Raw genomic sequence first — 11,891 nt, forward strand, 5'->3', positions numbered from 1 at the left:
ATGGGAGCTGGGCGGGGGAAGCCTCCTTAGAATTCTAGGGCAGGAAGAACTCTTTCTTTTTTAAAATACAAAAACTTGTACCAGTGGTTCCCAGCCTGGGGGTCAGGACTCCCCAGGGCATCAGGAATCACCATTTTTCCCTCTTAAGGAGAGTGGCAAGTCAGCGGTGACGGCACTTCCAGGTTTGCACCACCACTGCCAGAATAAAAAAAGGGGTTTGGGGACTTATCCATCTGGGGTGGCAGCTGGAGATGCTACAAAATCCTGATTCTCCTCATTACCACCATTGCCTGATAAGTCCCCAAACCCCATTTTTTACTCAGTTGGCAGTGGTGGCGCAAACCAGGAGGTGCTGTCACCACTGTCCCCGCCGACTTGCCACCCCTCTTAATGTCCCACGGTGGTTCGGGTAAAGGTTGGGAACCACTGCTCTAGACTGCGTAGATTGAGAGACACATTTGAAATGTTGATACCAAAATAGAGGTGTGGGGGGAGGAAGAGGCAGCTATAATAGTTTGGATGCCACATATCTGTCCAGGGCCCTTTACTCATCTGGTCTGGGGCCTCTAATATCATATAGGATTGGGGGGGGGTATGTTTATATTGTGTGAATCTGATGGCTCTTGTTGTCACTCTAAGGAAAGCTCTGGCTTGCAGCCAACCCTCTCCCGAAGCTGGATGTGGGCAGAAGAGAGTAGTGGAGATCAGGAACATCCCACCTATTTATTTGTAGCCTTGTCCCCCATTAACAATTTCCTTAACGGGAAACATCTGAATTCTTTGCAAGATACAATGATTTTCAGCCTATTAGGCTTCTGCCCCTTTGTTTGTTAGTTTTTTTTAATGTGTATATGCCACCTTTTGCCAAAAGCTTTGGATGGAGGATGGTAGGTTTTGAATTTGTCTCTCTCTTCTTCCAGGTTATTAATGGCTTGATGGAACGACCAGACTGGGAGGAAGCCATAAAGATGCCCCTTGGGATTCTCCCCTGTGGGTCTGGAAATGCACTTGCTGCATCCATTAATTTCAGTGCTGGGTAAGTAGGATGCTTACTGCCCCTCTGCCTGGGCAGGTGATTTCCAAAGCATTAACAAGCATGTCATTTTTAGCTTAGCCTCCCCATGGCATAAGTCAGAACCTGCTTTCAGGGCCTGGGCATTTCATACATACAGTCTCATGGTCTGTGAAAATGTCATGTTTCTCCTAATACAGGTGGGTAGAATTGAGATGGTGAGGATGCAGGGTATACCATCAGTCATTTTGCCTGTGCTGTCATTCATTGTTCCATTTTTATCCCAACCTTGCAACAAGGAGCTCAGGGTGGAATATGTGCTTCTGTGTTCTTCCCCCACATCGCTGTGACTGGCCCACGGTGACATGACCCACATGATGTTGAGTGGGGATTTGAACCTGAGTCTTCCTAGTCTTAGTCTGATGCCCTGGTTTCTTTACCACATTGGCTCTTGTGTATCATCTTGTATCATCCACCCCTTTCCTGGAGAAGTCAACCAGCCCTGCTTTGCTACTCACAAGTCAAGTGTGTGCAGCTGTGCCTCTGGCTATTGCTTGTCTGCTAAGGAACATGCACATAAATGAGCAATTACTGTTGCCCCATAAGAAGCAATTCTCCCTATTACTTTTAATGTCTCCCTTGATATCTATTCCTGTTATTCTTCCTTCACTCTCCCATTAGAAGGATGGATACATCAGCTTCACCCTTCTGATACTTTTCTTAACTCATTGGGCAGGTTTGAGCAGGTCTTGGGCCAGGAGCTGCTTACCAACTGCACCCTCCTACTCTGTCACGGGGCGGTGTCCCCCATGGACTTGGTGTCTATCACCACCTCATCCGGCTCCCGCTTCTTCTCCTTCCTGAGTGTGGCCTGGGGCTTCATCTCTGATGTAGACATTGAGAGCGAGAAATACCGGCACATGGGCTCTGCTCGTTTCACCTTGGGGACAGTGGTCCGCCTAGCCTCCCTCAACACTTATCGGGGGCGGTTATCCTACCTGCCTGCTCCAGATTGCACAACCCACCGCCCCATCTTGCGGAGTATTACCATGGCTGCCAACGGGAGCCTCCCCTTCCAGCACCTGCCTCTTCATCGCACGGTCTCTGACATGGGACTGTGTGAAGAGCGCCGCACCTTCTGCTTCCGGGATGTGGAGTCTAGTGACGAGCCCACCCCCTCGCCCGGCTCTCCGCCTCCTTCATCCAGCTTCCGCTCTTCCAGTTTCAACTTTGAGACCTTGACGGGTGACCTGGTTGCTGATGGCCATGGGCCTCTGAGGGTGAACTCGGCCACCACCACCCCCGCTATCACACCTGCACGGCAGGTGCATGGGCCCCTGGATGACTTCTTAACTCCTCTTGACCAACCAGTACCGAAATCATGGGTGACAGTGGAGGATGATTTTGTGCTGGTATTGGGCATCTACCAGACTCACTTGGGTGCTGACCTGTTCACAGTGCCCTGGGCAAGTTTCAACGATGGCCTCATCCACCTCTGCTACGTCAAGGCAGGCATCTCACGAGCAGCCCTGATCCGTCTCTTTTTGGCCATGGAGAAAGGCACCCACTTTGAGCAGGAGTGTTCCCATGTCACCCACTTACCTGTCCGAGCCTTTCGCATTGAACCTCTCACCAACAAGGGCATTATCACTGTTGATGGTGAAAGGGTGGAATATGGCCCCATTCAGGGACAAATACACCATAACTTTGCCAACCTAGTCACAGGGACCAACCGGGTTAAGGTTACACCCTTCTGACCTAGGTTCCCAATGCCTCCCTTGCCAGGGCACATAACCTATTTGGGTCTGTATTAGCTTTGGGGCGGCTGATGGGCAGGAGACAGTTTACTAATGTGCAATGCTGCCTCCAGTCACCAGAGGGCAAGCTGCTTAAACAACTTATTGCCCTTCTAGGCTTTTGAACACGCACACCATCTACCCCTTAATGAGACTGTGGTAACAGGTCTTTGCCCTTTTTCCCTTCCTTCCATAATCCTCTGCTGCTTTTCCAGAGTTATGCAACAGTTTCAAGGACAACTTCTCATCCCTCTCTACAGCTGGATAGACTAATGTTACAAATCTGTTCTGTATCATGGCTTCAGGGCTGATTCTCTGTTCCTATCCAAGGTATGCAGTGGTTTGAAGGATGTCCTCCTCCTTTTCCACTTTGCAGAAGTCTAATTTTTCCAAAACTGTGCTACATCTCAAGATGCTCAAGAAGGAGCGACGTGACTGAAGGGGTTGCTTGTGTGAATCTGGTGGAATAGAAAGGTGGCGTTCATCTGGGCTTCCATGCTGCTGTCTATTTCTGAAGGCCTCCTTGTTCCACGTTTCCAACCCATAAGCAGACTCCTACTCCTCACTTTCCACTGGAGACCTACAGGCACTTCTGCACCTGTGTGGGAAGCAGGCTGGAAACAGATCAACTACTAGTCCTCTCCCACGTCATTGGTTCCGTACCTTTGCCCGGGCATCAAAGTGATCCTGGTTGTATCAGTACAGCTGGTTGGGAGCAGATGTGTGCATCAGCTTGCTGAAGGGGAAACTTGGGGGCTAGGGAATGCACTTGACCCTTTAGCCTCTGGGACCAAGGCTAAAGTCATTCCTCAGTTCTTGTGTGTTGGAGGGTTGCCCCCCTCATGCCTTCAGCTGACACACACCACCCGCCCACCCCTCTCATGCAGAACGGAAGCCCCCTGACCCTGAAGCTGCTCTGCAATCCTGCACTCTCCTCGCCTTTTGCACATTTTTCATAAGAGTGGAAATGGTGGAACGAAAGCCAGAGCAACACAAGGCCTGATCTTCTCATCTTTGCCATTCCACTGTTCACTGAGAAAGGGGTACAGGGCACACACCCGCACACTCGAACACTGCAGTTGTTTATTTGTTTCTCTCCCTTTCAAACTCTTAACATAATAGATCCCTGTAACATTATCTTCCTGCTGGGCTTTCAGGAACGGAGATGCATGATCATTCTGGGATCTTTTGTGGTCCCTCCTGCAGGAGGTGACCAAGGAGGAAAGAAGGGACTGTACAGTCTTTCATGGCTCATCCTGGCCAGTTGGAGGTACAGTAGAAGGGGGTGGATTCAACAACCCTTCCTTCTTTGTGCCCATGACCTCTGCTCCTAATCAGGTTCTTTCTGGGAACACACTGGATGAATGTATCTAGATTGTTTTTTCCCCTTGGAGGAGGGGTTTAATTTTGATAGGGTGGTGGTTGGGGGCTTTTTTCCCCACCATGTGGGGGTTAACAAGCAATTAAAATGATCTAATACTGTAACAGATGTGTGTGAATATGGGAAGACTGTTCAACATATATGTTTGTCTCTCTTTCTCTTAATGAATGTCAAAACCAGGTAAGCTGTCCCATGGCAGGCTACTCCAACTTCCCCCCTGATCTGTAACCAACCCAGTTGGCTGCTCTAATGCATAATATCAAGGCACTAACTCATTCCTTTTTTCACTTGCTGCTGTTCATCTGTTGAAAGCCTTGGGCTGGCATGCTGGTTTTTTCAATAATTTGTTTGCTGGGTCAAACCAACAGTCCATCTACTGTGGTCCAGCCCTCTCTCTCTCTGCCAACAGTGGCAAGCAAGGTATCTCTGGAAGGTTACAGGTAGTGCTTGTGGACTCAGCCAGGAGCTGGTGTGGATAGATCCATTTCCAACTATAATAACTACTAGACCAGTGTTTCTCAACATTTGCCCGCCATTGTACCACTTCACATGGTCCACCTGTTCAAAGTATCATCAGAAGTAACTGGCTGACATCATTGCCAATTACTTCTGGGTCAGAAGGTCAGGTGTGACACAACAAACACCTGTAAGAGGCTCAGGGTGGCTGGGAGGACTTTCTCGAGCACGCTACTGCTGTTTGTGTCATGTTCCTGGTCTCATTGCTGGGCAGCAGATGTCCAGAGGTCCCATAAGTATTGCTAGGCACCACCTCAAGTACCACTGGTATCTGTACCACTGGTTGAGAAACACTGTAATAGACATATTATCCACAATTATCTAGTGTTCTCTCATTTTCAAAGCCATCTAAGCTAGTAGTTTAGCCAGGTGTGCCACCCTCCAAAGCTGAGAAGAGTAAATAGGGAACAAAGGTCTCTCTTTTTATCCATTAAGAATGGTAGAGAAGTTTGATGGCCCAGCTGTAGTTATAGCTGCAGACCAGGTTTGAAGCTGTCATTTGCTATCACTGTCGAATGTGGTCTCATAAAGGGTTGAGGGGTTCCTGTTCACAAATCCTTAATGTTCTTTAACTACTGTCTTTTTTTTTCTGCTGTGAACATAGTCACTGAAGAGTCAGAGTGAGGAGAGCAGACTGTGGGTCTTGCTCCAACCTGAAGAAAGGCTGCCCTGCCAAGTCTTCATGTCACACAGGCTATCATTTTGATAATTGCATCAGTGTGTGCATTGCATACTTGCAGGGCCCTCTCTGCCCTGTGGGTCCAGCTTAACCTGTCAGATGCTACAGGGAGCTAGGAAATCCATTTTCTAGGAAAGTTGACCACTTCAGCTTGATTTTTTGGGGGGGTGGGTTCAAGAAGAAGAAAGGATCTGTGGAAGTTTGTGTGTGAGAAAGCACAGACTTGGGGTGCTTCCTTACTAGACGTCTTTCTGGAACTTGCCATATATCATTTGCTCAGTTTTAAAAAGAGAATCCCAACAATGTCCTTGGTAACTCATTGCATTCTGCATTTGTTCATTTGGGGGCAGGCTGATTTATGGTGGGTGTTTTCTCTTAAAATATAATTAGTGTCAGCCTGTCCTGTATGGATGGCAAAGTGCTATTAAAGGCTACTATGCATTATGAAAAGTTTAATTTATCTTTAATTGCTTCCTGTTCAGCACAGATGAGTTGCCCCATATCTGGTCCCTGTTCCATGCGTAGGGAGGGTAACCTTTAATTTTCTTCTTTTTAAAAACTCTAGTCAAAATAGCATTTATTTTGCAATAAAAGAATGTAAGCAAGCCAGTCATTGAAGCTCCACTGCAGGAAACAGGAATGACAGTTTATCCCACGTGCTGCACTGTACCAGACAGTTGGAGGAAGTAACTGAAAGAAAGATGCTTCTGATTAAAGTTGTAGTGGAGATTTACAGGTCGTGCCTTTCTTCTAAGTAAACACTATAGAAGAATTGTGGCATTGCCAACAAGTACAGTGGTATGTCATGTGCCATGTGGAAATGTGGTTTTAGTTCTGTTTCCTGCAGACTGCAAAAAAACAATGCCTTGGCAACACTAAAGTAAAGTCTATAGTCTGGAAGCACCCTCAGGTCAGTAGGATTGAGTTGGAGAGGCAGAACACAGGCACCTGATCTCTCAAGATTGCACAAAACCTGTAACCTGCCATGTGTCCAGCAGCAACTCAGTCAACCTGGCTTTGCTGCATTATTGGGAAGACAAAAATGGGGTCGTCAGGCACATGGCAGGCCACAGCCAATGGCTCGGCTTGGCAGATCACAAACTGTGCAAACCTGGTTTAAATGCATACCTCCCCTAGGCTGAGTCTCTTTCTCCCCTCCGTCCTTTTTTTTAAAAAAAAAATGGTGGCTTACCTCATGGGTAGTTTAATATGTTTTTGCTGCTTGCTGCACTTTAAACAATTTTTAACATATTTTGGATGTGTTGTTGTAGCCTTGACACGAGTACAATGGTCATGCAAAAATGCATTTTAGAATATGTTGCTAACTCTTAAGTAAAGAGTCCTGCAGTAACAGCCGGAGACTTCTTGAGCTCTCTCACTCAAGAAGTGGCCGATGTGTTGTCAAGAGCTGACAGCACTGTTTGCCTTCTTAGTCGCTGTGCATATGGCAAAATGGCACTGTACTTGCCCTCCTAGAGCTGGTGTCTTCCCACCCACCCCAACCCACAAAGAATGCTTTCTACATTGGTGGGTGGGGGGGATAAACAAGTGAAAACCTGATTATTATTTTTTAACTTGTAGATTATTTTTGCTGAATTGAGGCCCTGCGTTCACAATTTATTGAGGGAAAAATGGAACTTTTTATTGCCCTAACTCTCTTAGCAATCACCAGAAGGATTTTGGATATCATTTCCAACCAATTATGCATATATAGCTTGATAGTTATGTAAGTAGGGAAAAATAATATAAATTATGCAAACAAAGCAACTGAGCTGCTGCTTGTTCTTAATTTATTCTGGAGCCTGTAGAATTTAAATTAGCCTGCTGGAGCTTGCTGCATTTAAATGAAAAAAGCCAACATATGCATACATCTGTGCTTGGGTATTGATACCTGGCCTTGCTCTGTTTAAAGTTTTTCAAAGGTTCCCAAAGTGAGGAAAGGCCTCTGTCTCTCTCTGTTGCCTTATAGCTTTTACCTGGACTCACCCCCTTCACTGATGGGTATACAATGGAACTTCTGAGTAAAGAAGTGTAGGATTTTGTTTTAATTGTGTAGGGAAGGCTTAGCTCAGAATGAAGGAGACTGATGGACAGAGCAGTGTGTCTTAGGCTGCAATCCTATACACACTTTCCTGGGAGTAACCCTCAATGAATGCAATGGGACTTACTTCTGAGTAGACATGCCTAGGATTGCACTGTTAATCTGGGGGTCTGCATTTTGGCTTGCTGAGAATCCCAGCTGTGTTTTTAAGCAAAATTCCAGTTACATTGCTTACATAGGGAAGTTTTTGAAAATGACCTGAAATAGGTGGGTGAGATTTTTATTGTTTAACTAGAATATCTGATTTGGCTAAAGGGAGTCTCTGAAGACATGTCTGCCTCAAGCAGTTTTGCTGCCATTGCTCCTTACTAAGAAACTCAGGCAGTTGTGGTTCTGGGTAGGTGTTTGTGGAGCTTAACAAAGAATTTTCAGCTGCCTCTCCAAACCACAAATTGGTTTCAATTTGACTTATTGGGAAGAGGAAGCATAATAATAAAATGGCCTCCAAAGGGGGCTTAAATAGACAAAAAAGTAAAGGTTTCCCCTGCATAGTCATGCCCGACTCCAGGAGTTGGTGCTCATCTCAGTTTCCAAGCTGAGGGAGCCAGCACTGTTTGAAGACATCTTCTGTGGTCATGTGGCCAGCAAAGTACATGGAAGGCTGTTACCTTCCCACCAAAGTGGTACCTATTTATCTACTTGCATTTACATGCTTAGCATGTAAATGCTAAGGTTGGCAGGAGCTGAAGGAAGTAACAGGAGCTCACCCTGTTCCGCAGCACTGGGGTCTCAAACCCCTGGGTTGCCGACCTTCCAGCTGACAGTCCAGTGTCTTTAACCACTCAGACAAGCAGGGCTTATAATTACACGCCTCTTTGCTATAGACAAAATGCAAAGGGCAGTCAGTCCAAGCAAGTGGTTGTAGCGTAGTAGTCCGAATAATGGCATTAAACTGGGAAAGACCCAGGTTCAAGTTCCAGGCAACTCTTCATGTGAGCTCCTTCACTTCAAAGGGTGGTTGTGAGGATTAAAAAAAAAAAAAAGTATACCACCTTGAGTTCATTTGGTGGAGGGTTGGGATAAAAATTTTAAAACCCCACACTCTTCTCTATCGCTTCCCTTCAACCTCAAAACCCTTTTTTGCATTGCAGTGAACCATCAATTTAATGGACTAATAGTGTGTGGGGGGGTGTCTATTAATGCCAAAAATCATTAAATCCAAATGCATTAACCTAACAGACACACATGCGCAAAACATATATGCCTAGTTTTTTTAACAAAGCAGAAAACATTCATGCATTCCCAAATCTTGTTAAATCAAGATCTGCTAAATTGCTGACTGTATTAAGGGTCTTATTGTATTTGGTATTTTTCTTCCTATTCCAAAACAAGGCACAGTATAATTGGGCTACATCCCTGTATTATCTTAATTTGTACCATTTCCCTATAGCAGTGGTTCCCAAACTTTTAGCACCAGGACCCACTTTTTAAAACAACACTACCCGAGGACCCACCTAGGTTTATCAAGCTTTTAAAAAAGGAGATTTAGAAAGAAATATTTATTTAAAAGTAGTAACCAAAAAAGACCGTCAGACGTTGATCTCCCAGGTGCTCATCTCCCTGCAGGGCAATTGGCAGCTACAGCAGCCATTTTCAACCACTGTGCCATAGCACACTAGTATGCCGCAGATGGTCTGCTGGTGTGCCATGACAGTTTGGGGGAAGGACATTTGCTGGGGCCACTGAAGGGACGTGAGCTCCTTCTGTCAATGGATATGCCTTGTCAAGTGTGAAAAAACTGATGATGTGCCTTGTCAATTTTAGCGCCTTGTCAGTGTGCTGTGAGATGAGAGAGGTTGAAAATCACTGAGCTATAGTATCTGGTTTTTTAATAGCTTCAGGAGTCGAGGCAATTAGATACCGATCTTGGCATCGCCCCTTGGTGACCCACCAAAATCAGGTCATGACCCACAGTTTGGGAACCATTGGTCTTTAGGGCCTTGGGTTATGGACTGCAGGCAGATAATGTAGCCACTTTGCTGAAGCTAAGTGGGACGGCATCTGGTCAGTGCCTGGATCTTAAAGGAGTGCCCCTTTTAAGTTCTGTGGGAGAAAGGACTTAAAATGAGACAGATAAAACAAGCATGACTGAATGTCTCCCCCTGTCTCAGTGCGTTTGGCGGTATAGAGAAGTGGAAGTAACTGCAGTAGCAGTAGAGCTAGCAAGTGAAGGCCAAGGAAGGTTGGGAGTTTTCTTGAGTTGTATGAATAAACTATGATAGAAATGGCAGTTTGGGGGATGGGGGTTTCTGGCATGGGAAATGCAAAACCCTAGGCCAGGGGTGTCAAACTTGTTTCATACAGTGGGCCAGATAGCATTCATGATGCCTGCTGAGGACTGGAGGTGATGTCATTAAGCAGGTGATGATGAGCAATTAGCACTCTTTTCCTCACTTAGGAACTCCTTAGCTGCAAATGACTGAAGAGAAAATGCACAAATCTTGATGGTGTTTTCAAGATAAAGGAGAGCCCAAATATTTCACAGGCTGCTCTTCTAGCAGTGACACTTCAGGACAGCTGAGCAGCTGATGGTGGTGGTGCTGGGAGAGCCCATTTATCATGTGGGCCAGATAAAGAGCTCCCATGGGCTGCATCTGGCCTGCGGGCCTTCTGTTTGACACTCCTGCCCTAGGCTATATTTGGAATTCTATCTTTTACAAGACCAAATATTTTGACTAAACAACTAACATTTCTATACAAAAGCCAGTTAGGAATGCTAGCAGTCGTATTTCCGTACTGTTTGAAAAGGAGCTCTGTGTAACTGAAAAGCTTGCATTGTTTATCAACAGATATCTAGTTCTTCGTTCTCTAGATGCTACTTAAGGCGAGCTGCTAACAAAACGTGTACACATCACCATGTGCTGTCCCTCCTCGCCTAGGCCCTGCTGTCCTCTCATTTCCTGACACTGCTCCTTTCATCCCCTACCACAAAATACTCTGTACAAATCAAGATACTGAAATGAGACTAAATAATGCTGTGTGTGTGTTTTCATGAATTATTTGGTCTACAGTACAGAATATGGGTGTTTGATCTGGCCCAGAATATATTCAAATTACCTACAAGCAGATCTACCCTGACGTTGGCATACTCATTTCTTGCCCTTTTCCACACCCCCATCAAAATCTGCAAGCCCGTTCACTCAAGATTTTACCTTGATTTCCATAGGGGCTGTACCTATAAATCTAAAACCATTTTGACTGGAGCAGTGCAGGCTTTGTTTGGTATGTTTCTTTGTCTGTCTGAAGTGCTGTATCGGTTAACATTTTGTCTGCAACTGCCTCCTGTGTGCTGCCTGTCAAAGAGTTAAAAAACAACAACAAAAAAAACTATGCAATAAAAGCAATAGCATGGAATCCAGCTGTTGTCTTGATTTTCCTGAGTTGGAGTGTATTGTTGGGTCAAGGGGGTGGGAACTTGGTGGCAAGTGCCCACCTCATCCTCCTACACTCCTCTACTGCTCCTTTCCTCAAATTGGAAAGGAGGCTGTGATATGGGGTGGAAGAGGAAGTGTGAAGGATGACCTAGAGCAGGGGGACAGGGCTACATACTATAAGTTGTAACAAGGCTTCATAGCAGGCCACTTCCATCTTTGCCCTGCCAATTCCCATTTTTTAACATGCTGATTCAAGAACTCTCACACTCCAAAGGGCCTGGATAAGGCCATGGCTATGTGAATGTTTAAATTTAATTTGTAAACTTGCCTACTTCTGTATTCCTAAAGAGCTGCCCACCCCCTCACCCCCAGGATATAGAAACCATAATCTTATTTTGAGGTGGCCTTTTGTACTTCGAAATTGATGAGTATGTCATCATATTTTGTAAACTCGGCCTAAGAACATAAGAATGTTTCTTAATGAGCTGTGATGCCTAGAAGATGCCGGCATTAGATGGGCACTCATAGGTGGTGGGTGCTGGCCTTTATGGTGTGACTCCAACTCTGGTTTAAGTTAAAAACTCTTGGTACTACTTTGCCTCTCAACTACAAAGATGCACCTTTCAAACAATCCCCTTCAAAACCTTGTTTTGGAGGAAAGGAGTATCTCTTTGGGTAGTTTGCAGCAGCATGCAAAGAAAGCTATCCTACGTAGCAAACTGGGTTATAAACAGCTCCCTGCTTGGTCACAGTGACCGGGGAGGAGCCGTAAGCTCAGTGGAAGAGCACTGAGCTAGGTGTACTGTCTGCCCAAGGCTGCTTATAAGTGACATGTCTGCCCAAGTCTGGGTATAAGTGACATGCAACTTAACCAGCAGTTAGGAATGCCATCTGCAGTACCCAACTGAGAGCACAAGGTGGCAGTGCTACAGTAGATAACAGCATAGAGACCAAAAATTATTACCTGGGAATTGGCTAACAGACCTTTTGCAGACATTATCAAGGTGAGCTTTGGACAAAGCAGAAATTCTG

The 11,891-nt window shown here is 45.7% G+C and overlaps 1 protein-coding gene across 1 annotated transcript in view; it reads left to right on the forward strand.

Moving 5' to 3' along the window:
- SPHK2 (sphingosine kinase 2) overlaps window positions 1-7,799 on the forward strand; it is a 30,360-nt gene extending 22,561 nt beyond the window's left edge. The window contains exons 4-5 of the mRNA XM_066628907.1: window positions 921-1,036; window positions 1,749-7,799. Of these exons, the coding sequence (XP_066485004.1) occupies window positions 921-1,036; window positions 1,749-2,769 (1,137 nt within the window). The 3' untranslated portion in view covers window positions 2,770-7,799. The remainder of the gene's footprint in view (window positions 1-920; window positions 1,037-1,748) is intronic.
- The last annotated feature ends 4,092 nt before the right edge of the window (window positions 7,800-11,891 follow it).

This window comes from Tiliqua scincoides, chromosome 5, assembly GCF_035046505.1.
Source record: "Tiliqua scincoides isolate rTilSci1 chromosome 5, rTilSci1.hap2, whole genome shotgun sequence".
In the NCBI taxonomy this organism is placed as follows: Eukaryota; Metazoa; Chordata; class Lepidosauria; order Squamata; family Scincidae; genus Tiliqua; species Tiliqua scincoides.